At 43.0% G+C, this 25,972-nt stretch overlaps 1 protein-coding gene across 3 annotated transcripts in view; it reads left to right on the forward strand.

Moving 5' to 3' along the window:
• The window catches only part of PHRF1 (PHD and ring finger domains 1), a 44,367-nt gene extending 22,209 nt beyond the window's left edge, over positions 1 to 22,158 (forward strand). For 2 of the 3 annotated variants that reach the window (XM_006263420.4, XM_014604215.3), the window contains 10 exons: positions 1,988 to 2,117; positions 2,491 to 2,618; positions 4,117 to 4,304; positions 4,881 to 5,000; positions 9,264 to 9,424; positions 10,081 to 12,882; positions 13,591 to 13,667; positions 14,335 to 14,595; positions 16,719 to 16,847; positions 21,177 to 22,158. In XM_006263420.4, the coding sequence (XP_006263482.2) occupies positions 1,988 to 2,117; positions 2,491 to 2,618; positions 4,117 to 4,304; positions 4,881 to 5,000; positions 9,264 to 9,424; positions 10,081 to 12,882; positions 13,591 to 13,667; positions 14,335 to 14,595; positions 16,719 to 16,847; positions 21,177 to 21,311 (4,131 nt within the window). In that variant the 3' untranslated portion in view covers positions 21,312 to 22,158. Of the gene's footprint in view, positions 1 to 345; positions 498 to 1,987; positions 2,118 to 2,490; positions 2,619 to 4,116; positions 4,305 to 4,880; positions 5,001 to 9,263; positions 9,425 to 10,080; positions 12,883 to 13,590; positions 13,668 to 14,334; positions 14,596 to 16,718; positions 16,848 to 21,176 lie in introns of those variants that run through there. The other variant, XM_014604217.3, reaches the window with a different exon arrangement.
• Positions 22,159 to 25,972: the final 3,814 nt, after the last annotated feature.

Raw genomic sequence — 25,972 nt, forward strand, 5'->3', positions numbered from 1 at the left:
AGGTGTTTACCCTGACTTAGGCTGAATGACTTAGCACTTCTATTAAAAAAAAACCCAACAACAAAAAGAAAAAAAACCAAACACCCCACTAATTCTGTTGCAACCTCTTCCAGAGGTTGGTCATGTGTTTTAATGCCAGCTCTCCGCTTCTGTATATTCAATCCCCGTGCTCCAATTTAAAAAGGATGAACAAACTAGAAATAATTCCCACTAACCATTGGATGCATTTGTGAGATATATAGGGTGAAAGCATTTGGTAAATGTAGTCCCCTCTCTCTCTTCAGGTGCTGATTGCTTAATAAAATCTTAATAGAAAAGGGTGGTTTGAGACTGAAGGTTTCTCAGAGCTGTCTCCCTGCAGAGGAGAGAGGTGGTGCACGGGGTCTTAGCTGTTTCATAGTAATACAAGACTTGGTGCCAAGTACTTCCCATTCCAGAAGCCATCCCAAGCACCACTTCTCAGTCTACAGAGATGGTTACAAACTCTCCTTAGGAAGGTACTCAATTTTTTTTCTTAAAGAAAAACATATCTCTTACTATAACCCCTTTAATTTGATCAGAGTATGTGAGTTTAAATCTAATAGCTAAGAGAAGCACTCATTGAGTGCCTCTCAGCAAATAGAGAAAGGTGCCAATTCCAGATTCTCACAAGATGCTAGTATTTGAAGAAAGAGCCTTTTTGTAATTCATGCCTTATTTGAGATGCACCTAAATTGCTGTATAGTTAAATATTACAGCGTTCAGATCTCCCTGTGTCCCCCACCTCCTCTACCCCACTTTCTCTTTAAAAAAAAAAAAAAAAAAAAGTTTTTTGTTCTAAAAAATGCCTTTATGAAAACTGTGTGGATTTTGCCATTTTAAGTAGCTTTGTTATGCTTTAGTATTGACCCCACGCTAAGATGAATTGGAGCATGTCATACTTGCTGGTTATGGTTTACATCATTCACATTTGGAAGCTCACTTTATATTGGCAAAACCAATTTAAAATATTTTTTTGGTTAAGTATGTGCTGTTTATACGAGACTTACAAAATCTGTTTTTTAATATATACATTAACCCATATTATAAATAATTAAGTGGTAAATTATAAGATGTGAGTTGTCATCAGTTATTCTAAATAAGCTCTGATGACAGCCTTTTATGCCATGTTTATACTTGCTTGAATGCTGGAGTTGCAAGGGACAGGGAGATTCACTAGCTGGTATTGCCAAGCAGTCACAGCACTTAGCCCTGCTGGTTACAGTGTGTTGTGTTTACCCCTTTGCAAAAAGAAAACAAGACAGTTGTGCTATTTCTGGACAATCAGAAGACCTCTCAGGCAATTTCTCTACTTGGCAATTCAAACTTTGGACATTTAGGAACTGTATGTTTCAGTCCACGCCTCTCTCTGTGGAAAGGAGGAGAGATTTGAACCATTCCTACTTATTGTAATTGACACACTAAAAACGAGGCTTACTCACATCCTTACTCTGAGCTCCAGAATGCTGGTGTTAAAATGCCTCTGCTGGAGGTAAAGTAATATATCCTTTTCGGCACATTTGTGAGGGAAAAGCAGTTTGAAAAATGAGGAAGCTAAGATGTTGGATCACTCTGCTGCCAGGCTTCACTTTCATTTTGGTCGGTCAAGTCAGGCTTTGGAAGCCAAAGGGTAGTTGTGAGGTTTGGGGAGATACCATGGTGAAAGTGGATGAGAGATTCTCACATCAATATAATTAAAGTAGGATCATCCCTGGTTGGTTATACTGATGTGGAGATTTAAAAAAGCAAAAAAAAGCAACTTCTGTTGAGTTACTATGTTTCCTGGTGACACGATACTGGTGATACTGGTTAACTGCTTGTTGAAAGCCCAGCTTATCGTGGTGGGAGGGAAAAGGGAGTTTTGGTTCCAAATTCTGAATCTCATCTTAAATAAATACAGAGTCACTTTCTTGAGCACTTGTTGCTGATTTAAAGTGCGTGTAATGCATAATTTCTTTTGTCCATACAGCATGTGCCAAGGTACTTCATGTCTTCTCTCCTTGATGAAACGATCGATGCAGTTGTAGCTGGGTTAAACACAGCGGTATACCAGCGACCTCTGACACCACGGGGCCCAACCAAACAGAAAAGGAAGACAGGTAAGAAGATTGGAACTTAACTAGGATTCCCAGCCTGCATAAATTTAAAGGCTTGAGCTAACCAAGCAGGAGATGGACTAATTACTGTAGGGCAAAGACATCTGAGCACCCACATGGTGCTACATGCATAAGTCACTCTCCAGTTATTAAAGAGAATTTCTGTTAGAACAGAAATGAATGACACTTGAAACTGAACTCTTTTGACTTTTCGCCCTCTGCTACTTCATTTAATTCTAGTTGGCATCCATTGCAGCACATGGCAGTTTTTTTTTCTTTTCTGAACACATTTGTGTTTCTGCGAAATGATGGGAAGTAGGTGGAAAGATTCATTGCTAATACTGTATCAAATGCTTGGTTGTGCTTGACTCCTCAGGTAGAAGGAAGAAAGTAGGCGGCAAGAAAAGAACACAGACAAAATCTTCTGGTGGAAAAAAGAGTTCAGGAACACGTGTCAAAAGACGCAAGCATCGAATGAAGAGGAGAAAGGGGAGGAAGATAAGAGTAAGACCACACATTAGTTTCTCCCGGTCTAAAAATGTCTTACCATTTAAAGCGCCGTGTTTAAAGTGATATAATTCTGCAAGAGGGGCATAAACTGATCCACATTCTAAAGAAAAATAAGGGGCTAAAATGACAGGAAACAATTGAGTGGAAGCTTGTGTAGCATGCATAGTGTAGTCCATAAGAGTGTCTCTGGTCTTTCTGAAGTCTGACCTCTAAACGGATGTGCTCGGCCTGCTGACAAACCCTGCGAACCAAACTGCATGGTTTATGCCATAAGCTGAACTCTTTATTGGCAAGAGTGCAGTGTGAAATCTGAACTATAGTTTTTAGTGACCCTGTGTTCACTTAGCTGTCACCCTAACTTTCTGGGTAAGCAATAATTTGTTGTTTGTGGATGCAAGATAAGTTGACTGATCAGCATTTCATGTTCTCAAAATGACTCTTCAGATATGGTTCAGCTATGGACAGGGTTCTGACATGGACTCTACCACGTTGCACACGCTGCAGCACAGCTGTTGCCAGCTGCTGTGACAATTACTCCCTGTAGCCACAACTCTCCTTTGACAGTCTTAAGCATGGCTCATGAAGGGGTTAATAGTATCCCTTTTGAATGAAAGAACCTTGCGTTGTTTCTAAAATACTGTAACGAAACTAATTTGTCATTTGAATGAAATGTGCAATATCAGCCAATGAAAGTTCATATACTAGAACGGAGTGTTCAAACTCCTGTCCACAGGCCAGATCTGGCCCATGGTACCATGTGATGTGCCCATGGGGCTCTCCACAAGTCTGGAAATTTGGTGGCAGGGGAGCAGTACCACTGTTCCCTTGTTGCCAAATCTCCAGACTCACAGGGAGCCCTGGCCCTGTGTGCTAGATGGGGCGCCTGATCCCAGCAAGCAGGGAATGGAGGGGGCTGTGGGTGGGTCCCTGGGGCCCAATCCTGGGGTGGGAGTGGGCTGCACTGGGCTCCGGGCAGGGAGGAGTTGGTGCTGGGCCCCCAGGCCCAATACGGCCCACAAATGGTCCCTGTGCCACTCATGCCAAAAGGGCTGAAAAGTTGAGTACCACTGTACTAGAAGCATGAATTGCATGTTCAGTTAAATGTATTGGAACAGAAATGTAAAATGAGCACATGCTATTTCAAATACGGAGTTCTGTACAAGAAATAAATGGTGAATACTGCAGTTCTTATTAGAGTTAATTAATGAGAGAAATGAGGTCTAGTAATGCAGCCAGCACACATGCAAATGAGGGCCTTGAGTCTCTTGCTTTCTTGGCTAGGTCATTCTGCAGAATAAACTAAAAATAAAGGAAAATAATTTTTTCTAAATATCCACAGCCTGTTAGCGCAGGATATTGTATCTCTTCCCTTCTTTTCCGTGTTTACATGCAAAGAGCTCTTGTGTATGGCACATGCAGCCAATTCTGATGTTGCTAAAAGCTTGTCTTCCAGTGCACTGTTGCCAGCACCTTGTGATCTTTATTCATCCAGGTGAAAAATGAAGTTACTGCTCGATCCCGAATTGCAAGAGCTCTTGGTCTTGGTAAACCTGTGCGTGGAGCTTCAATCCCCTCTGTGTACAAACCTACAGAACCTTCACTTGGCTTTATGAGAGCAGATATTGGCGCAGCTTCTCTGTCTGTGTTTGGAGATCCTTATGAACTGGATTCATATGACAGGTTAGATCTATGGTTTTGGACCCAGGACTGACTAACTTCCAGTATTATTTTATACTGTTGCAATACTGTAATGTGAAATATCTGGGTGTCTTGAAAATTAAATATTCCAGAAAGGTAGATGTTTGGAGACAGGATCATATTTTTTACAAGCACTTCTGGTTCACTTATTTGATGGATCAATCCCTGATACCACCTTTTAAATTTTAATTTTAAATTGAAAAGGCATATTTAAGCACTGCCTGTTAAATGCATGTTCTCTGTTTGAAATCTTAATACGCTTTGAACAAGATTTTTAAAACTACTTTCATATAGTTCTATCCTTAAATTCACCTGTTTGCTTCTGTAGCGTTGTCATATTTACCTACATTTTAACATGTAAGTCTTTCTTGTTATGGTCTGAAAGGCCCATGCTAACAAAGGAAATAGACTTCACCTAAGGTTTTGTTATGTAAAAAGTTAGCCAAGAAAGGAGAAAAGTGTTTCTTTTCCTCCTCTGCCTTGCCCAGTCTTCCAGTTCTAGTAATCTTTGCTATTTTATCAGCAGTGGATAAGTGTTACTTCTGTTTGCTTCTTTAGTAATGAAGAGATTCCAGCAAACCCAGTTTCACCTGTGAGCGCCAAAAGGAGAGTTCTTTCTCAGTCGGCATTAAGGTCTCATCGGCCAGTTGCTAGACCCATTTCTGTAGGACTTTCCAGGTAAAACCTACCAAATGACTTTATTTTCTTTTTAATGTTTAGATACAGCCTTGAAGATAAAAGAAGTTGTTGTTAAATAATTGGAGTGTATTTTATCCTTTGTTCACTATAGTGAAGTTGAGATACGTGCACTTTAAGTCACTTCACGTAATTAACTTTGTGCTTTGAACCTTTTATTCTTGTGGCTGCCTTTATTTTAATAAGTATCCCATTTTTTTGCATCATAAAGCTTGTTCTTCATCTAGTGATCCTGCAGTTCCAAGTCTGGGAGTCATCCATCCCTTCCCATCCTGACGTGAGCATTTATACAAAGTTTCATAGTTGGTAGGATCAGAAGGGACCTAAGTAGATCATCTGGTCTGACCCCCTGCCATGGGCAGGAAAATGCTGGGGTCAAATGACCCCGGCTAGGTGTCTATCTAGCCTCCTTTTGAAGACCTCCAGGGTAGGAGTGAGCACCACTGCCCTTGGAAGTTGGTTCCAGATCCTAGCCACCCTAACTGTGAAGTAGTGCTTCCTGATATCTACCCTGAATCTACTCTCAGTCAACTTACGGCTGTTATTCCTTGTTACTCCCGGTAGTGCTTGGGGGAACAGGGACTCTCCCATAGCCTGCTGGTCCTCCTTGGCCAGTTTATAGACGGCCACCAGATCTCCCCCCCTGCTTTCTCTTGTGGAGGCTGAAGTTCAAATTATAATTTAAATAATTGAGAGCAGTGAACAAACTTTAGTCTAATTTAGGTAAAATGTGAGTCTGAAGTGGTTTACTGTCTAAAAAAAAAAAAGACTAGCTAGTTATTCCTCATTATTGCACTGTAGGAATGTGTGCGCCCAGAATTGGCTTTGCATAATAGGTCACAACTAATTGTATATGGCTATGCAAGAAAACTGACAGTAGTTTCCTTGCATATCTTCTTTAAGGAAGAATTTCTTTACTGTCCAAGCCCCCAAGGTCTGGAACAGCCTGCCACCAGAGGTGGTTCAAGCACCTACATTGAACACCTTCAGGAGCAAACTGGATGCTTATCTTGCTGGGATCCTATGACCCCAGCTGACTTCCTGCCCTTTGGGCAGGGGGCTGGACTCGATGATCTTCTGAGGTCCCTTCCAGCCCTAATGTCTATGAAATCTATGAATATCCTTCTTTCCTTTCCAGTAGTAAATCAGTTGAGTATAAATTACCTTGTTTTTATTTCTCCTGCTGTTTCGAACAGTTTAAAGGGAAACTAATGGAAGAGTGGTTACTGCAACCTCTAGCTAGAAGTACTGGTCAATCTGTTGAATAAATATTACTCCACATGAGCCACTCTTCTTCCTTTGCAGGCAAGCAGTGGGCTAGTGCAGGTGAGGCCCCCGGCCCAGGTTAAGCAGGGGAAGAATGTTGGAACTGGGAGATTCTGTTGCAGTTGAGAGCGGAGCTGGCTGCCAAGGGAGCAGCAAGAGCAGGGGGTCCCCCGTCTCGTGGGGGCAGAGTTAAAGCAGAAGAAATGGGTAGGGGTCAGGGAAAAGGTGCTGGAATGTGAGCAAAGAGGAAAAGGGGAGAAACAAACAGAACTGCTTAGAGAGAGGAGAAAGTAAGAGCTGAGTATGTTGCAAAAGCTGGATGCATTTAAAAAAACGGGCCATTTCCAACACTGCATTGTGGGGTGCTGCAGCAACAAGGGACGACCCATACAGATGTGAGGTGGGACAAAACAATACAAATTAGGATCTGCTTCCTGCAGATAAGTTTTTGTCATGTTTGGGAGTATTTTACGCCAGGGGTACATCTGTATGGTAGAAGCATTTGGAAGCTGATTGAAACTTTGTGTCTGTCCTCACCCTTGCTGACTGAGGGAGTAGGAAAGGTTTCAGTGGATGTGTTGTTTAATTTATTTAGTTTGCAGTGCAAGCCTTGCACCTAAGGAATAATGTGGTCATACTACTTGGCAGTCAGTCTATTTTTTTTCTTTACCTTCAACCTCTAGTTTGAAGGAAGAGGTTTAGGATATCCACCTGATGTAGTGTAATATCTTTGGGTAGCTTCTTGTTCAGCAGGTAATATTACTTAGGTTTAATACAACTGCTCTGACAGTGTCTTTTGATTAGACTAGTTCTGGCTGGAAATGGGAAGCAAACTCTTTTATGCTGTCTAAAATGTTTCAAAAGTCAGTGTGCTTTTGCTCGTGTGCCAATCAGCAACTGAAATGTGGCACCCCAAAAGGCACTGAGGTGTACTGGTGTTTTATTCAGACAGCTGTACTGGTCCCTCAGAGGGCCAAAAAAGAATAGCTTTAAAAGTTATAGAAAGTCTAGAAATTAAGCCCTGAGAGTAGAAATCCAGTAAAATCATGTCTTCATATCAGCCAAATTACAGGTGAGTAGTTTCCCTTATGATTAGGTAGTACAAAGAGGGGGTTGTTTTGGGCTATTTCATGTTGTAGCCATTAATATGACTTGGGTTTAATGTCTTATTTATCACAGGCTTAAATGCCATAACAGTAGGTGCTTATAAATCATGATATTACATTGGGAGAATTCATTGAGTTCGTTTGTCTGCTAAGGAGTAAACTGGCAAGGCTGCTGGAATAGGCTTAGAATGAACTCCTGAAGGATGTCACACCTTTTTTTTAAAAAAGTCTTAATTTGTATAATTTGGTAATTAAAAATATTGCTCTCAAGTAGTATTTTTGTTTCCCAGTGTGGTAGCTGAAGCTATTTGGCTTCAGCTTCTGATCTTGTGCTCAAGGGCATTCCCAAAACACATAGGTAACTGATATTATCGTTTGCTTTGCTATCCTTGGGTAATGGTTTCATAGACATTAGGGCAGGAAGGGACCTCGGAAGATCATCAAGTCCAGCCCTCTGCCCCAGAGGCAGGAAGTCAGCAGGGGTCATAGGATCCCAGCAAGATAAACATCCAAATGTCTCTTGAAGGTGTTCGAAGTAGATGCTTGAACCACGTCCAGCGGCAATCTATTCTAAACCTTGGGGGCTCGGACAGTAAAGAAGTTCTTCCTTATGTCTAGCCTGAAACGGTTGTGGAGGAGTTTGTGACGGTTTGATCTTGTCATCCCTTGGGGTGCTCTGGTGAACAGACGTTCCCCCAGATCCTTATGAGCACCCCTGATAAACTTACAGGTGGCCACCAGATCACCCCTAAGCCTGTGCACTTTTCCAGGCTGAAGAGTCCCATGGCTCTCAGACTCTCATCATAAGGTCTGTTTTCCTGACCTCTGGTCATGCTCATGGCTCTCCTCTGGACTCGCTCAAGCTTCTTCACATCCTTTTTGAATTGTGGAGCCCAAAACTGAATGCAGTGCTCCAGGTGTGGCCTCACCAAGGCTGAGTACAGCAGGAGAATGACATCCTGGGATTTGCTTGAGAAGCATCTATGGATGCAAGCCAGTATTTTGCTTGCTTTACTAGCTGCAGCATCACATTGAAGGCTCATGTTCATCTTGTGGTCAGTCATGACCCCCCAAGTCCCTTTCATCCGTAGTGCTAGCTAGTGTAGCACTGCCGAGCCTATAAGGATGCTGTGGGTTTTTCCTCCCAACGTGGAGGACCTTGCATTTTTCGGTGTTAAAAGCCATCAGGTTCTCATCCACCTGTTTTATGAGCCTGTCAGTATCTGCCTGGATCACCCTCCTGCCCTCAGGTATGGATGCTTTACCCCAGAGTTTGGCATCTTCGGTGAACTTGGCCAGCCCGCTTCTGACACCAATGTCTACATCATTGATGAAGATGATCTGCCTGCAAAACTGGCTGGCCACCTCCTTGAGTTGAGTAGACCCAGTGATAGAGAAATAATAGTCTGTTTCATTTAAGCAAAACTACCACTTAAGCTAGACACAGGACACCTAGCTCAAATGTAGCTTTACCCCAATATCACCCTGGGATAACGTCCTGGAATTTGCTTGAGAAGCATCTCAAGCTGGCATCAAGCCAGTGTTTTGCTCACTTTACTAGCTGCAGCATCACATTGAGGGCTCGTGTTCATCTTGTGGACAGTCATGACCCACAAGTCCCTTTCATCCGTAGTGCTGGCCAGCGTAGCGCTGCCGAGCTTATAAGCATGCTGCGGTTCAGGGAGTAGGAACTTTGACCAACTCTCAGCCAATGCAGGCAGAGATGAATGACTTTTTGAGATGAGGCCAGTAAGCAAACTTACATCATTTTTCATCATATCCCTGATAGTTGCTTTCATTTCAATGTAATTTGTTTGACTAGCTCAAGCTCACTGCGAAAGTAAAGAAAATATTGCCTTTCTTAAACATGCAGGAGCAGCGTTCCTGCCTTGGGCCCTGATCCAGAAGCCGAAGCAGAAGCAGCCCCTGTCCCTGACCTGTTAGGAAGTATATTGTCTGGCCAGAGCCTCCTCATGATGAGTAGTTCTGATGTGGTCATCAACAGAGATGGCTCACTAACAGCAAAGAAGGCAGGTGAGTATCCTGCTTAGTATTTGCATAATGGTTTGCAGAGTTAGGGCACAGTAAGCATGACCTCGAGTCAGATATTAAGCTTTTGACACACTTCCTGAATGAGCGTTTTTTGCCTCTCTTAATTGCACAGTCTCAAGGGGAGTGAAGGGGTTGGTTTAACAGGAGACAGTTTTGATCTTCTCTTTTTTTTGCAATCTTTATGAGTGCAGCACCATTGCATTTTTTTCCGTTTCTGCCAGGCATGGTGAATTGGATAAAGCTATTCATCTTCATAACAGTAGTTTTCTTTGCTCATCATATTGTTTGTTTTACACACTTTGAACTAACAGCTGAGACTGCAGCAATGAGGAGCTTAGCAAGAGGCTTCATTTACAAGAAATATTTATTTGACTAAGTATTAAGTTGGTACATTCGGCTGTACTGTTGTGACTGAATTGGTCTGAGTTTTGGAAAATTAGCTGTTCAAATTGAAATCTTAGATGCAATTCTCATAGCCAATTACCTTTTAATTCACCAAGTATTGTTGATCACATGCACAATCTATGACCAAAGGATAATGAATCCTTATGTTATGTGGTTGATGGGCTGTGTATGGCCCCTCTGTGGACCTGGATCTGAGAAAATATTGAAAAATTAATTTTTCTCTTATTTCTCAGCTCCACCATTACAGGGAAACTCAGTGAGTGACTCAAGAGTGGAAACTGAATCAGGGGAAAATCTCCAACCAAGTATGTTGCACTCAGGGACCACAGCAAGCAGCTCCAGTGCAGAATCTTCAATTCCATTGGAGCTTAATCCTCACACCAGACCCACTTCATTCAGTTTATTTTCATCCTCCTCTTCAAGCAGATTTGAGCCAGCAGCAAACCCTGTGCAGACTGCATCACAAAGGGCAGCTGTTAGATTAGGCTTTCCAATGACCCCCCGGTCAGTTCAGACTCACAACATGGCAAAATTGAACAGATACGGTTCAAAAACAGATGGCATGTCTAGACTTAATGGGGACTCAAAACGTTTGGTGCCCTGTTGCTCCTCCATATCTTCTAAGCCCTTTAGCGGTAACTCTAATTTGGGTTCCAAGAATGTAGTTGCAAGGCAACTGTTAAAACCACCTTCCAAGAGAATTGATATCTCTGAGCTTCCCAGGATACCAAAGATTAAAAAGGAAGCTAGCAGTGGACATTTGGAACCAGAACCTACAGCAAACCCAAACTGTGACATCCCTAACTCCTGTATAACCCAGTTGACTGGCAAAGGGAGCACTAATCAGCCAGGAAGAGGTAACAAGGTAGAAAGCCACAAGTCAAATGTCAAGGAATCTCAACAGACATATACAGGGGGAAGCTCTTTTTCCACAAGTAGAGGTGTCTATAGTAGCTCAGCACTGTCTGGGACATCAAGGGGGAAAAGCGCAAGCTCTTCTTTTGAGAGCTTCAAGATTAATATCCCTGGAAACGCAGGGCATCCTGGCAGGCTGTCCAGTCCTGGATTTTGTAACACTTTCCGCCCTGTCGATGACAAAGTGCAGCAGAAAGAGAACCCATCACCTCTCTTTTCAATTAAAAAAACAAAGCAGATCAAAAGTGAAATATATGATCCCTTTGATCCAACAGGCTCAGATTCAAGCTCAGCTAACAGCAGTCCTGAACGTCTTAGCCCAGGGATGCCACTAACTAACATCACCAGGACCATTTCAGTAGAATGTCCTGAAGTTCAGACATTTCAAACTGTGCGTCGTTTTACCCCTTACACCATGGAAAATATATTTGGGTCTGGTACTGAGTCTGATGTACTGTCAAGTAACGCAGAGTCACATGATGATATGACAGTAGAGGGCAGGATTGTGGAACAGATCTCTGATGCTGAAGAACAAGAGAAAATGGATGAGGAGGATTCTCTAAGCAGCCCCTGTACTTCATCAGCACTCAAGCAAACTTCTAACTTGGGGCATTTAAAAGAAGAGAGTAGAGAAGGTCCAAGTGTGTTCTTTGATGCAGAAGACCTAGTTAGACCTACTGTAAAGCTGGAGCCAGGCAGCCCCTTGTGTAATGAAGGGCAGCAAAAAATCAGTAGAAGAGAACAAGTGGAGAGAGTGTCACATTCTCGATCTCGCTCCCGGTCCAACTCTAGCTCTCGAAGCCGGAAGAAATTGAAAAAAAAGAAGGCACTGCTCAAAGAACACAAGAAATCCCGGTCACGGTCCCGATCGAGAACACACTCCAGGGAAAGAAGCTCCAGGTCTGCGTCCTGGTCTGCTGAGGAGGACTGCAGCAAAATGCATAAGTTAAAATCCAAGAGCAAGAGATCATCTAGTGACCGTTCCAGCAGCCGTGAGCGGTTGAAAAAGAAGAAGGCAAAAGATAAAACAAAAGACAAAAAAGCAAAAGCATCCTGGTCCAAGGACAGAAAGAAATCCAGGTCACAATCGAGGAGTCCTGGCAGTTCTTCTGAGATTTATGAGAGCAGGAAGAAGAAAAGGCGCTCTGGCTCTCGATCAAGAGAAAGAAAACGTTCCCGATCCAATAGCATTGAGAGGACAAAGAGACGGAAACACAGGCGAGACAAAAGCTACGAGAGATATGATAAAAGAGATGGCACCTCAAGGTCAAGAGAAAGGAAAAGATCAAGGTCCCGGTCCCGGGAGAGGAGGAAATGGAGGTCTAGATCACGGTCTGCATCACGGTCCAGGGAGCACAAAAGCACCAAATCTAAGGAAAGACTACCACGGTCTAGATCACGTTCCAAGGAAAGAAAGCACAGGCCAAAAGAAATGTCGCCACTTTCACCTCCAGAGAAGGATCACAGGTCTTCAGATGAAAATGTAGTACGGTGTGTGGAATATTCTCATTCCTTGAAGCAAGAGCCAAAAGAGCCTGTAGTAGAAGAGCCCTCCTTAAATATCCCACCAGACTGCAAACCCAAGGAGGAGATTCCTGCTGAGCCTGCAGTTCAACAGAGAGATTTCCAAGAAAAAGTGGAAATGGACCCGGTCCATAAGGAATTTGAAAATGAAGTTGCACTCCCTCCGCTGCAGAACACAAGCTCTGGTGTTGCTCTTGATAATGTGGATTCTTCTGTCAAGACAGAGATTGTGGATAGTAATGATTCAGCTGTGGTTAGTAGCCACAACAGTGTAAACCTGGAGGAGATTATAGCTAAAATAGAAGAAACCATGGAGTGTCCAGTTCTAATGGAACCTCCTCTAGAGAAGGAGATGGTCGGACAGGATGAAACTGCAGCACCAGCCCAAAGCTTATCTGAAAACAAAATTGTAGTGTGCGTGGAAGAGGTGAAAGATGAGTGTCCTGTGTTGGATGAAAAAGCTAGTGAGGTAAATAAGCCTGAGCTGGAACCTGTTCCCCAGGGAACTGTGTTGAAATCTAAAGCACCAGTGAAACGGGTCACATGGAATTTACAACAGGAAGAAAGTGATGTGTTGGCTGCAGAGAAAACACCACGTAAGGTTTTTGATGTCTTTATGTGTTGGGGATGGAGGGGGGATTTTTTTTTGTTTTGTTTTGGTTTTTTTTGAGAGAACAGTATGTGGTGTGTACTACCTAAGGGACCATGTCAAGGAAATAAAAAGCCTCATCACACACTGTTGCAGTCAAGTCCTTAAGATTTTCAAAAATGACCAGCAATACACACTGTTGATCCTACAGTCTAAGTGGGGTTTAACTGAATTTTATTCCTTGCGCATCAACAGAATTGTCTGGCAGCTTCCAGTTCTCACGGAGAGGAATTATGATGGGAAGAATCAACAAGGCTCTTGAGCCAAGCTGAGTTTGCAAGGCTAGGGGAAAAAGTCTTTTTTTTTTTTTTTTTTTTTTTTTTCTTAGCACCTTTGACGTAGAAATTGATTAAGACCATATAAACATTGGCGATAGCACTGTTGGGTTTTTCAGAGTAGAACCACATCAGAAATAACATCTTAAGTCTTCTGAGAGAGTGCTGAGTAGTTAAAAATTTAGACCCTTCTGTTGTGGTTCAGATTACTCGCCCATCATCAATACTTGCTTCTGAAAAAAAGGGCTAGTCTGCTTAGTCAGGTTTTTTTGCTTGTAAATGATTTTGAATCTGTGACCTCATGGGTTTATTACCATTCTTAAAAGCCTTTTTTTCTCCCTTCCCTTCCTCCCCCACTTGCTTCTCTTGGGAAACTCTAGGGGTGCCGTTTTACAAACTACAGAGAGCAAAAGAAGGGGCCTGGAAAGCAGAGGACTTGAACCAAACATTAAATCAGGTGCAGTTAAATGAGCCTCCTCCAACCAATTATATGATTCCTGTGCCTATGTTTCCTGACCTAGATTCCTCTCAGGTTGGTTCCCACTCCCAAAGCAAAGTGTCGTGGAAGGCCATCCCACCTCATGCGTGACCTCATTGTGCCTCACCCCCTTCCATTGCAGAATTCTCCTCTTCCCGCGTGCAGTACATTTCATACAGCCCATGCACTTCCGCAGAATCCACTAATTGTTTATTCCTTCAAGCAGTCCTCGCTTGCAGTTGGATGAAAACAAAAAGCACAGCCCTTCATATTGCAGTATACTTCAGCTTCCATTTGAGTAGCATTGATTTGCCAAAATATCTTGCTTTTTTTTCTTTTGGCGAAGCTGGAAGCTAATAAATTATTGGGCTGGCCTTTTTATTTTTATTTATATATTTATTTTAAGAAAAAGCTCCCTATCCCTGTCCTTCTGTACTGCCTACTAGTGAAGAGTAGGAGTCACACTGGCTGCTGGAACACAGAAATGTAGCTAGGGGATGGACCCTTAGCCTTTTTGACTTAAACATCTGCTTAGCAGCTATCGCTTCCTTGTTTCAGTGGATAAAAGCTGCTGTTAGAAATCCCTGAACTTTGGATCTGAAGCCTAAGTTCCAAGTGTTTCCTAAAAGATTTTTCTGTTTCACAGGTGTACAGTCAAAACATACCTTTAACTCCACCTCTGCCTTCAAGTCTTCCACCCTACGCACCCGTCAGTCAGCCCACGGTTCAGTTTATAATGCAAGGCAGTCTTCCTCTTCTTGGATCTGTGGCAGGACAGAATTTGACTCCAGAGCCAGGCAGCCTAGTGACTGCTTCCGAGCCAGGAATTCAAGCCGCCTCGGTTGGAAATGCAGAAGAGAAAATTAAAGCACTTAAGCCTCCGGTGGAGAAAACAAAAAATGAAGAAGTGAGTGATTGCTCTTACATAAACAAGCAGATACCTAGGATAATGTCCCTAGGCTGTGCTAATCTAATTGGGATGTCATCATAATTTATGAGCAGCAATTCGGTCATTTGTCTGTATCACCCAAAACGAGAGAGATGAGTGAGTTGTCCTGTTTTGAACTCTCTTGTTAGGTAGCAGCTGTTATTTCATGGTGTGTGACTTCACTTCTCTGGCCCCTGTTGCTGTGGTGGCCAGCTTTGATCATTGGTGCTGTCACGGGGCACTGGACCAATGTTCCTGTAACTTATGCGTCTTGCTCTGTGACACAACTGTTGAGTAGTTATCTGGTCCCCTCCTAGAACCCTGCCGTATTTACTTATGCTCCCAAGTTCCTGTTTGGGCATTATGAGTAGTTGTGTTGCTGTTTGGCTCCTGTTCTTCAGAGGTGGAGACCTGTGTCTTCACAGCCTTCTGTTCCTGGGTTGTCTAATGAAACTAAGGCTAAGGACAATCTTGGGGATACATTGTTTTGAAATCACCCAAATGCCTCCCTGCAGAGAGACTTTGAAGTGTTTCAGAGTGTAACGAGGCTTGAAACATTTTTTAAAAAAATGATGCATTTCAACTGCAGACACATATACAGCCCCCTGCTGTGCCTCTGCCTGCTGCCAAAGTACTCCAGAATCACTATACCAGCATGCAGTGGCAGTGCTTCCCAGCTAGGGTGTGCAGTAGAGGGTTGCTGTCTTCTTCAGCTCTGCTCTCCCCCCTTCCTCCAACAAGGCCATGAATGCAGTGAACAGTCAGTAAGTTGTCTCTGTACCCTGGTTGCTAATGCTACCCCACAGGCTCCTGGCTCTTGGGGTACCCACAGTGCTCAGCATGCCAGGAATAGATGGGGGGGGGAGTGCACTGCATTGTGGGATGCCTGGAGGACCAATCTGCCATATACACATAAGGTAAAACATTAGAAAATGAAGTGGTACAAAATAGTACCTGCTCCTTCCAGGTACAGTGTTTATCAAGCATTGGAGCATTTCATTGGGCATGCCTGTGTGCTCATCTTTTGAAAACATTTTAAAGCAGTTTGAAATGTTTCAGATATGTCTGTCCACAGCCTCATGAAACCTGTGTAATTTAAAACCAATAAGACTGTTTTGCCCATTGTCCACACACAAAGATTGTATCAGTCATGTTTTTTACCTTAAACCAAAGCAAACTTGAAATGTTCTTGCCAGAGAGTTTTCAGAAGGCAGTTTTTAAAATGTGGTATGTTTTACATGTGGAAAAGTATTTGTGGAAGCCAGAAAGTTAAACTTGTATAAATGCCCAATTTAATTCCCTTCCATTTGGAAATGGACATAATTTCCTACAGTGAGAATATTGTCTGTACAGGATAGAGCTATGTAATAATGTTGCCTATTCACACCTTTAAAATTTTGGTACAGAAAAGTTTGAAATACTTAGTCAATTTGTCAGGTGCCGAGCAAGTGCCTTGTTGCTGAATTTTTGAGTTTCAGAGTGAATCCAGCCATCTAAGCTCAGGGTTGAGGTAATTCACACAACTCCTAAAAGCTTTTCATTCAAATTTGTTGCTATCTACTGTGCAGAAACAAGCTTCTCAGTACAGCACATACAGTTTTGAGCAGTAGAGGTATTTTATGCAGTGTGAAATGAACATGTTGCAAAAGAGTTTTATATGGTGCTTTGCAGTGATCTGTAATGCTTTATTTTGGAGATCCCTTCCTAGTAATAATCTTCTTGATGTAATAACACTATTTTCAGTGTTGTCTTCCCAGTGGTGATTTGCCTTTTAGGTACCTTTTTGGTACTCCTTCAGTGCTTACTTCAAGTTGGAGGCTGGTGCATGGTAGGGGTGGTGACTTCAAAAACTGGAAGAACTATTATCAAATGCAGTGGCACCTTCATAAAATAAGTTTTTCCTGATGTAGGGTTTTGTAGAATGGGAGTTGCTGTTGTGATCTTTTGAAACAATGTGTGCCTTTCTTTCGCAGTACTGATTAGTCTCATTTGAAGCCCCAAAGTCCTAGAATACATTATCTTCGTTTTAATTGTCCACTCATTTCTGACATGGAAAGTTTCTTACAGAGAATCTTGAGTAACTTGTTCTTCTTGCTTTGCAGTATATGAAGAAATTACATATGCAGGAGAGGGCTGTGGAAGAAGTGAAACTTGCCATTAAGCCCTTTTACCAGAAGAGGGAGATTACCAAGGAGGAGTACAAGGATATTCTCCGAAAAGCAGTCCAGAAGGTAAAAAGATGGAGAAGCTGTTTTAAAACAGGAAAGATGGGCTGCACTGGAAAGAAGGGATTTGGTTCTACTCAGAACTGTCATAGTTATGTGCTGTAAATATGGCAGATTCTTGGAGCCAAAAGGGATCTTGCAGGGTTTTGTGTACAAGAACTAGGTGTTCAAGGCTGGACTGGTAGTGTCACCAGTTAAGGTTTTTAACATTTCCTACTGTAAACCTCTATTTTTAGTTGCTTGAAACTGGCAAACATCTACTGTCTGGACTGAAATTGTACATGCTAAGTGTCTGATTTTTTTTTGGGGGGGGGGGGAATCTCTCCTGGAGAATTTCAGCCAAAGCAGGTTCAGCTGTTTGAGAGCAGGGTTAGAGAGAAATGTTTTGCATATGTTAGATTCTGGTGACCATTTCTTTGAATATCTCTTGTGCCTTTATGGTTTGGAACAAGGACTTGAAATTTGGCTGGCCATGGCCTTTGCTGGCCATGTGAAAATCCACCCAACTGAGCCAAGGGACAAGCCTTGGAAAATTGTAGTCCATATGCAGAGTAGAAAAATACTGATTTCAGCAGGAATCCTACATCTCTGTATTTCCATTGACAAACCCTTTTTCCCCTCCCACCTCTCCAAACCTTCCTGCCACTTCTATATAATGGAGGAAGACTCTGCCTGATTTGAATGCAGATAGTTAAAAACAAAGGAGGCTGGGAGCAACTACTTTGTCAAGCAGACTGTCATTGGGATGGAGATTGGAATATGGTGTGGGGGTTGAATGACTGGGATGCTTTTACCTGGAAAAGAAGGAGCATGATGATGGACAAGAAGATTAGGTGTCTCCTGGGAGAGGGAGGCCATGACTGGCTGCATAAGAAGATTCGACTAAGATCCAGTGTGGTAAACTGAAGAGAACAGTTTTGCTATATCAGTTCTTGCAAGTGGGAGAAATGGAACTGGATGGGGATGGAGGAAGGCTGGGCCTCAGACCCTGAATTTGTGTGGGGAGCCTGGTTGGTTAAGGAGATTGGGACTAAGACAAAGAGCTCTAAAGAGTTAATATTCTTATTATGTGGATTAGATTTGTAGAGGGGGAGAGATGGGCTGGAACAGGCAAAGGAGATCAAATTTTGGGGAGCATGGTTAGAAGTCTGCTTATTAGAGCATACTCTACTTTTGAGATGAGAATGGATGCCACAGTTCCAGGTTCTTGATGTTCTTGTAGGCAAATCACTGCGACTTTTTATGAAATGTCCCATACTCTTCCAATTCTGGCTTCTACTAATTGTTGGGGTAGCCCAGTAAAGGAGATCGATATCCATTAGACTGCAGCTTCCTTTGGTGCAGAGGAGGGAAGGAATATAAAGAGTGAGGGAGAGGATAGCAAGGGAAAGAGTAGCCTCATGGATAGGCAGGTGATTGGCATGGCAGAGGATTGGAGCCTGTCTCTGCCTGTGCAGCAGTTTTCAGGTGTGATTATAGTTTCATAGTGCTTAGAGTCAGAAGGGACCTAAACAGATCATCAGGTCCAACCCCCTGCCCTGGGCAGGCATGAGTGCAGGGTAACACCACAGCCAAATATCTGTCCAGCCTTCTCTTGAAGACCCCCAAGGTAGGAGAGAGCATCACCTCCCTTGGTGTCCATTCAAGAGCCTGGCAGCCCTAACTGTAAAGTAATTTCTGATGTCCAGCCTGAACCTTCCCTCTAACAATCTGTGGCCGTTATTCCTAGTAACCCCCGGTGGTGCCTGGGGGAACAGAGCCTCCCCCAGTTCCTGCTGGTCCCCCCGGTGAGTTTGTAGATGGCCACCAGATCCCCTCTCAGCCTTCTCTTGTGGAGGCTGAATAGATTCAGACCCTTCAGTCTCCCTTTGTAGGGCCTGACCTGCTGCCCCTTGACCATGCGAGTGGCCCTCCTCTGGACCCTCTCAATGCTAGCCACATCCCTCTTGAAGTGCGACGCCCAGAACTGGACGCAGTACTCCAACTTCGGCCTGGCCAGCGCTGCATAAAGGGGAAGGATCGCCTCCCTGGACCTGCTTGTGATGCATCTGTATATACACTACAAGGTGCGGTTAGCCTTACTGACCGCTTCCTCGTATTGGCGGCTCATGTTCATCCTGGAGTCAACAGTGACTCCAAGATCCCTTTCTGCCACTGTGTTGTTGAGAAGGGTATTCCCCAGCCTACAGGTGTGTTGCTGGTTCCTTCTCCTTAGATGCAGCACCTTGCACTTGTCTGTGTTGAATACCATCCTATTCTCATCCGTCCACCTCTGTAACCTGTCTAGATCTAGCTGGATTCTGTCCCTCCCCCTCAGCATGCCCACCTCGCCCTGCATCTTGGTGTCGTCAGCGAATTTGGACAGTGTACTTTCCACACCCAGATCCAGATCGCTGATAAAGATGTTGAACAGTACAGACCCCAAGACCGAGCCCTGGGGGACTCCACTGCCCACATCCCTCCAGGTCGAAAATGACCCATCCACCACCACTCTCTGGGCGCAACCATCTAGCCAATTTGCCACCCATCTGACTGTGGTAGGCATCAATGCAGCAGTCACCTAGTTTTTTTGAGAGAATGTGGTGGGAAAGTGTGAGGCACCTTCTTAAAGTCCAGGAAGATGACATCCACCTCGACACCCTCGTCCAGGGACTTTGTGACCTGATCATAAAAGGAAACCAGGTTAGTCAGGCAGGATCTGCCCTCAGTGAACCCATGTTGGTTGCCCCTGAGCATTACCTCCCTTGCTGGGCCCTTGCAGATGTGTTCCCTGATAATTTTCTCAAAGATCTTCCCAAGGACTGAGGTGAGACTAACTGGCTTATAATTGCCAGTGTCCTCCCTTCTCCCTTTCTTGTAAATGGGGACCATGTTGGTCCTTTTCCAATCCTCTGGTACCTGGCCAGAGCCCCAAGAGCACTCATAAAGCCATGCCAGGGGCCCCGCTATGACCCCTGCCAATTTCCTCAGCACCCTCGGGTGAAGAGGATCTAGACCTACTGATTTAAACGCTTCCAGCTCCTCCAACAATTCCCTAACTAGATCATCCCTGACTCTAGACGTGGTGGTGCCTCCCCTGGGTCTGTCCGTAATCCTAGTGGGGTAAATGTCCTGGTCCCTGTTCAGGAATATGGAAGCAAAGAATTTGTTAAAGAGGTCAGCTTTTTCATTAGCCGCAATCACTAGATTGCCAAGCCTGTTCTGTAGGGGCCCCACATTCCCCGGTGCCTTATTCTTACTCCTCGTTACTTGATTAGACTCAACACAAATGAAACCTTTTCCATTCATGTGTCACTAATTGTCTTCCTTGTTTTCTTCACCAGCCTGAAGGGTCTGGATTCTGATTAGCAGAGGTGCTGAGCTTATATAGTAGCAGTTGCTGTGAATTGTGCTCCGAACATGTGAAGTGTTACATTATCCTAAATAATCTAGGGATTTTAAAACAAGCCCTTAATTTGTCAGGTTGGTTACCCAAAGTGGATATATACTGTTGACCTTCTTGCTTTGCCTAAAATTCCATATCTGTAAAATGGGTCTGGTATCACACATTCAGCTCTGTGATGCAAAGGTAGATTGCTTCAAAAATGTGAATCAAATAGTGTGAGTGAGTGCTATAAAGAAAGTTTGTGAGGAAATGAATATTGTCTTCAAAGCAGGTTTTGAATAGCTTGTAGGAAAGAAGGCATGGGGGCCATAGCTGTAATTCTGTAGAGAGAATTTTGGACTTTGGCTAAGTTAGTATGGGACTAGGCCAGGTGTATCTAGCAAGGTTTGTTCTAGTAGTAGACGAGGGGTTGATGTCTCCTAGACAAGGATAGCTAGGGTGTAGTAATAGATGTCCTGTCAAGAAAAGCTCAGCAGCTTTGTTTGGGTAGCAAGCTTGAGCTAGGTCTGCGTACTGTTCATAGCATCATAGTGCTTAGGGTCAGAAGGGACCTAAACAGATAATTGGGTCTGACCTCCTGTCCCAGTCAAGAACGGGTGCCAGGGTCATATCACCCCAGCCAAATATCTGTCCAGCCTTGTGTTTTGTTTGTTACTAGTGAATTTGAATAGAGGGTCAACTTGGAGCACCGCAGTGCTGTACACTGGCCAGAGCAGCATAAGATCTGCCAGCCTTACACATCTGTTTTGCTTTTGATCAGCACACCCTGGCAGGGAGTCAGACTTGACGATCTGCTCAGGTCCCTTCCAACCCTACCAGCTATGAAACTATTACAGTATCTGATACACTCTTGGGGGAAGTACTTTAGGTAGATTCGAAGTGCAAATATTTTGACCATTTATTTTTGTTGCTGACCTGAAATGACTGACCTACTGTGTTTACACTTACAGATTTGTCATAGCAAAAGTGGAGAAATCAATCCCATGAAAGTGGCCAATCTGGTAAAGGCATATGTTGAGAAATATAAACATATGAGGAAACACAAAAAGACTGACATTGAAGAGACGCGTGAAATGGAGAAATGAAAAAAAAGCAAGACCCAGCCTGAAGGAAGGTGGGATTATTTTGGCCATGGACATTAATTATTCCAGGGAAAATAGGTCTGCAGTTGCATCTCATTGAAAACAAAGTGCAAAGGAGCAGCATGTCATTGGACTTATCTGCTGAATCATCATTGTTTCCATGTGGGAATAGAACTTTGTCTTGGATTAATAACAGGTGCAGAGCTCAGTGACAGTCTTCAGAAGCCCCCCGACCAGCAGAATAGTTCCAGTGGAAACTCAGAAGATGTTGTTAAACTTTGGGGGGGGGGGTTGTTGATATTCTAGAGCTTTCAGGGTTATTTTGATCACATTTTTGGTCTGCGCACCTGTCTTGCTAACAGTTTGAAACTGGACGCCATTTTTTATATGCAGTATATAGAGAGAGATATACTGTTTCCATTGCATTTATTTCTCAAACTATGGATTGTCTTTAGCAATTTCTCAGATTGATTTAATACTTGAAACGTGGTATTTTTAGCCTGCTCGATGGCGAGTGAAAGTTTGACTCACTCTGTCGTACAGGAGTTGCAAAAGTGAGCTAACCTTTATACCTTGACTTTAGAAAACACTGCTCAAGATGTGGCGTTTTATTTACATTTTGTTGAAGTATCTTGTTAATGAGGAGTTTAATTTGGGGGGCTGGGAGATTATGTTGCACTTCTGTAAATAATGAGCTGATAGTTGGGTTTTTTTGTGTTCAACTAAGCTGCCTTTCAAAGAAAACAGAGCAAAGATTGCAACTTTTCAGTAACCAGCTTGAGGAATGAGACAGAACGCTGTACAAAGCAGAAATGCGACAGAATTTATAAAGTTATTTTGAATGGTTTTAGTCCTGCAGGAAGTGTCTTTTATTTTGTCCCGTGCTTGCATCTCATTCTTTTAGCAGTTATTCTGCATACATCTCCACTTGTAGGACTTAAATTAAAATGGTGTATGTGTTCAGAAGAGGGTTCTGGAGTTTAGAGGAAAGAATTTTTTCCCCCTGACCAGTGCGTTGGCTATCATTATGTAGGCTTTTATTTTAGAGAGACCAGTCCGCATCTCAGCTGAAGTAAAACTGGAGCACGTGGGTAATAAATACCTTACATCTTGGTTTTCTTTGTAGTGGTGCTGATTCCTTACAGATATTTCTGAATGAGATGCACTTATTTTTTTCCAGATCAGATTGTCAAAATTCATGCCTGACATGTGCAGCAGTCTGGATAGTCTTCGTTGGGTTTGGTGTTGCTGAATTCACCACCAACCTTGTCATTATATTTGTGGGTGAGAAGGCCTTGTGTATGGCAGCTGAGGAGGAAAGGATTAGTTTAGAGAGTAGGACAGGATGTTTTCTCCAACAAGAATTAGAATCTAGTATGAAGATGAATGCCTACCTCGCCTCTTGCATTGTATCTGGGTGTGCTGTGCCTGTTGATAGTCGATTCATTTGCACATCTGTTGAGAACAAGGACTTTGTATTCTATGAATTAACCTCATTTTTAGTAAAGAAAGAAAAACCTGCTTGAACGCTATTTGTGCTGAGCAGTTTAACTAAAGTTCCACAAGTGATGTGACTTAAAACCCCTCTACATGTGCAGGTAAAAGTATGATTGTGGGATTCTGCATTAGATCCAATTGCCCATTATTGCTGGTATAGGGGGAGCCCCACCCTTCTATACATGCAAATTAAAGTTCGATAGCAACCATCTATCTATAAAGTTAGTACACATTTTTGAGATCTAACACTTATAGCTGTTTAGAGGTTTTTATTGTGTCATAGCAACTTTGCATGTGTAACTGGTCTTAAGGTAATTGTGCAGTTAACCAGTTAATTGTATGATACACGTACTGTGTAGAGGGGACCTTGGTTTCTCTGTTGAAACACTTGGAAGATGGGAGACAACCAACTCTTTCCAACACTTACTTGGGCTTTCTTTCAATACACTGTAGCTTGGACTGTGTTTCTAAGTTGCTATTACTGTGCATATTTAAATGTTTGAGCCACTCTCAAGTCTTTGTTCAAGTGTCAACAATGTGTGTGGGTAATTGCTGGGCATATACTGTACTCACCAGTGTTAATGAGGAATCAAAAGGAACGGGTGTGCATATTCACTGGAAGCCAATTTTGGCTGGCTCGCTTCAGTAGTGGACAAATAATATTTTTTTTCTTCAAATGCAGCTGAAGAATCTTGCCACACAACTTATGTTAGTTTTAATAAAAGCTCTGTGGCCAGACTTTCCACCCATGACTTTCAAGTCCCTAGGCATGGCTGGAAGTGTCAGGGACAAGAAAGTGAGGGCTGTGTTCTTCTTTCTTCCTTTCACCTAGGTGAAAATCCCATCAGTAGAACTGTAGGCTTCATGTTCCCAGCTCTTGTCTTCCTTGATTTTGTTTTATCTCTATGTGCAAAAAACCCAAGGCACATGGAGTAGTGGGCATTTTAGTTAGATAAGACAGACATGCACAAGAGATTGTTGGACACATTATTTCCTTTACCAAACCAAATACAGGCTTCAAAGCCTTTATTTGGTTCAGTAGTTAAAAGCCATATAAAATAAAAATATGCACCGGATGTCTGAGTGATATCTTCTGAACTCAAGCTTGTAAATTCAGTCTCCAAGTTGTGCTGGTATAAACTTTACATATCTACTTTTGGCACTTTGACCATTAAAGCATTTTTACTAGTTTTGATTGTGGGATGAAGTGTAACTAGCACTGTGTCAGATTTTTTTTTTTAAATATAGAGACCATTAAGACTATATGAGAGGTGGTTAAAGCTGTGCTAGTCTCGAGTCAGAAGTCAGCATAGATAGGCACCTTATAGACTAAGTCTTATATATATGAGCTCAGGCTTTCGTGAATTTGTTCATTTCATCAGATGCATTAAGACAATGTCCCCTCAAGAGCAAATGGGTATAAACTGGACATACAAATTCAGGCTGGAAATTAGAAATACCCTCCTTAACCATCAGGAGGGTAGATAGGCCAGAGCAGAGCACTCGCAGCATGGCCACGTCAGATTCCAATTAATTTGTGAATTCTACTAAATACCCTGCCACACGGACACGAAGGAAGGAAGGGGAGTAGATCTCTGAAACGGCCTTCCTATGGGAGTAGTGGGCCAAAATACCTAACTGGTTCTATGAGGGAGCTTGACCAGTACGTGAAAAGCATTATAGAATATTATTACCCAGGAAATCTTTTCAGTCTCATATTCCTTCAACCAATGTTTTCTCACTGAAATTTACTTTTGGCATCAAGGTCTTGAACGTGTTAGGATTTGTTCAGAGTAAATATAGGGCTACTTATTTAAGAAAGTGCATTGCAAAATGTATTAAAATCACAAATATGACGATGATTGTTAGGTTTCAAATTCACCACCCCTGCATGGAATAAATACTAACATGGTAGAGATATTGGGTAGTTGGTATAAGTGGAAGAGTGTGCATTTGCTCTGCATTCAGTCAGAAGATCAAGAAAACACAAACAGAAGGCAGAGCAGGTATCTTAGAGACTAACTGGTTTGGGGGGCATGAATTGACTATGTCAAGATGTTAATGATATCAGATGCTAATGTCAGGTGCTAACATCTCCTAAAGTGGCACCCTGCCTTGCTTCCAGCCTTGCTTCAGACTGACATGGCTAACTCCCTGTCTCCACCCATGAAGACAACCCAGAATGGCAGTCTACCTCTTGATCCACAGGACTTGTGTGTTGTTGAACTATATTTGTGTTTGTTCTTTTTCAGATACTTTGAATCCAGATGAAATGTGTCCCTTTATTTAACTGAATAGTTTGCAAGTTGAGTAATTTGGCTAAATACAAATGACCAATCTGGTCATGTGGTTCAGAATTGCATTTTTCAGCTCATTACTTCCTCTGCAAAAACTATTAATTTAAAACATTGTCTAAAAATATCCCCCACTTTCTGAATGAGGTATGAGATGATGCTCTAGGAGGCTGACACTCTAGCAGCAAAGGGCTACAACCATCCTTTCCTTCAGATGGAACCTAATGACCTTCTTTTAACATCCATCAAATGTATGGAGGAAATGGCTTTCTGGAGAGAAGGAATTTTAGAAACCAGATGCCAAGCTGTTACTTTTGGGGTGCAGTTCTCCAGCTGTCATCACTTCAGAGCTGGGTGGTTAATGGTGCTCTATGTTCCTTTTTGTTGCATTTTATGAAAGGCCATCCCACATGGACACCAAATGGCTTCTTAATAGTCCTTTCTCAAGTGCTTGCAACAGTGATATGAAGTGTCCATTGCAAATGGGAGGGCCTGGAACTTTCACTAACATGAGGACATGCATCTTTTGAGAGATGCCAACATACTCTGTTCTGTAGGTTGCTTTTAATATAAAATAGGGTCATGGCTGGCTACTGGCTGGGCTAGACTTGGGGCGGATCCAGGGGGCGCTGCACTGGTGCTCTTGGGATAGGCGGATTAATGCATGGACCAGCTGGGCACAAGTCCAGGGGCCCCTACCAATTTGGGGCCCCAGGATCCTCATCAGCAGGGAAGTGAAAGTGGGGTTTTAAACTGGGTGCATTTGCACCAACAGGGAGTGCTGCGCAGCGCCATGCCTCTGCAGGCAGGTGGCATCACTGGGGGGCTATAGCCCCACAAAATTAACCTTAGCCACCCCTCCCAGTGCTGCCA

Source organism: Alligator mississippiensis, chromosome 2 (genome assembly GCF_030867095.1).
Source record: "Alligator mississippiensis isolate rAllMis1 chromosome 2, rAllMis1, whole genome shotgun sequence".
Lineage (NCBI taxonomy): Eukaryota > Metazoa > Chordata > Crocodylia > Alligatoridae > Alligator > Alligator mississippiensis.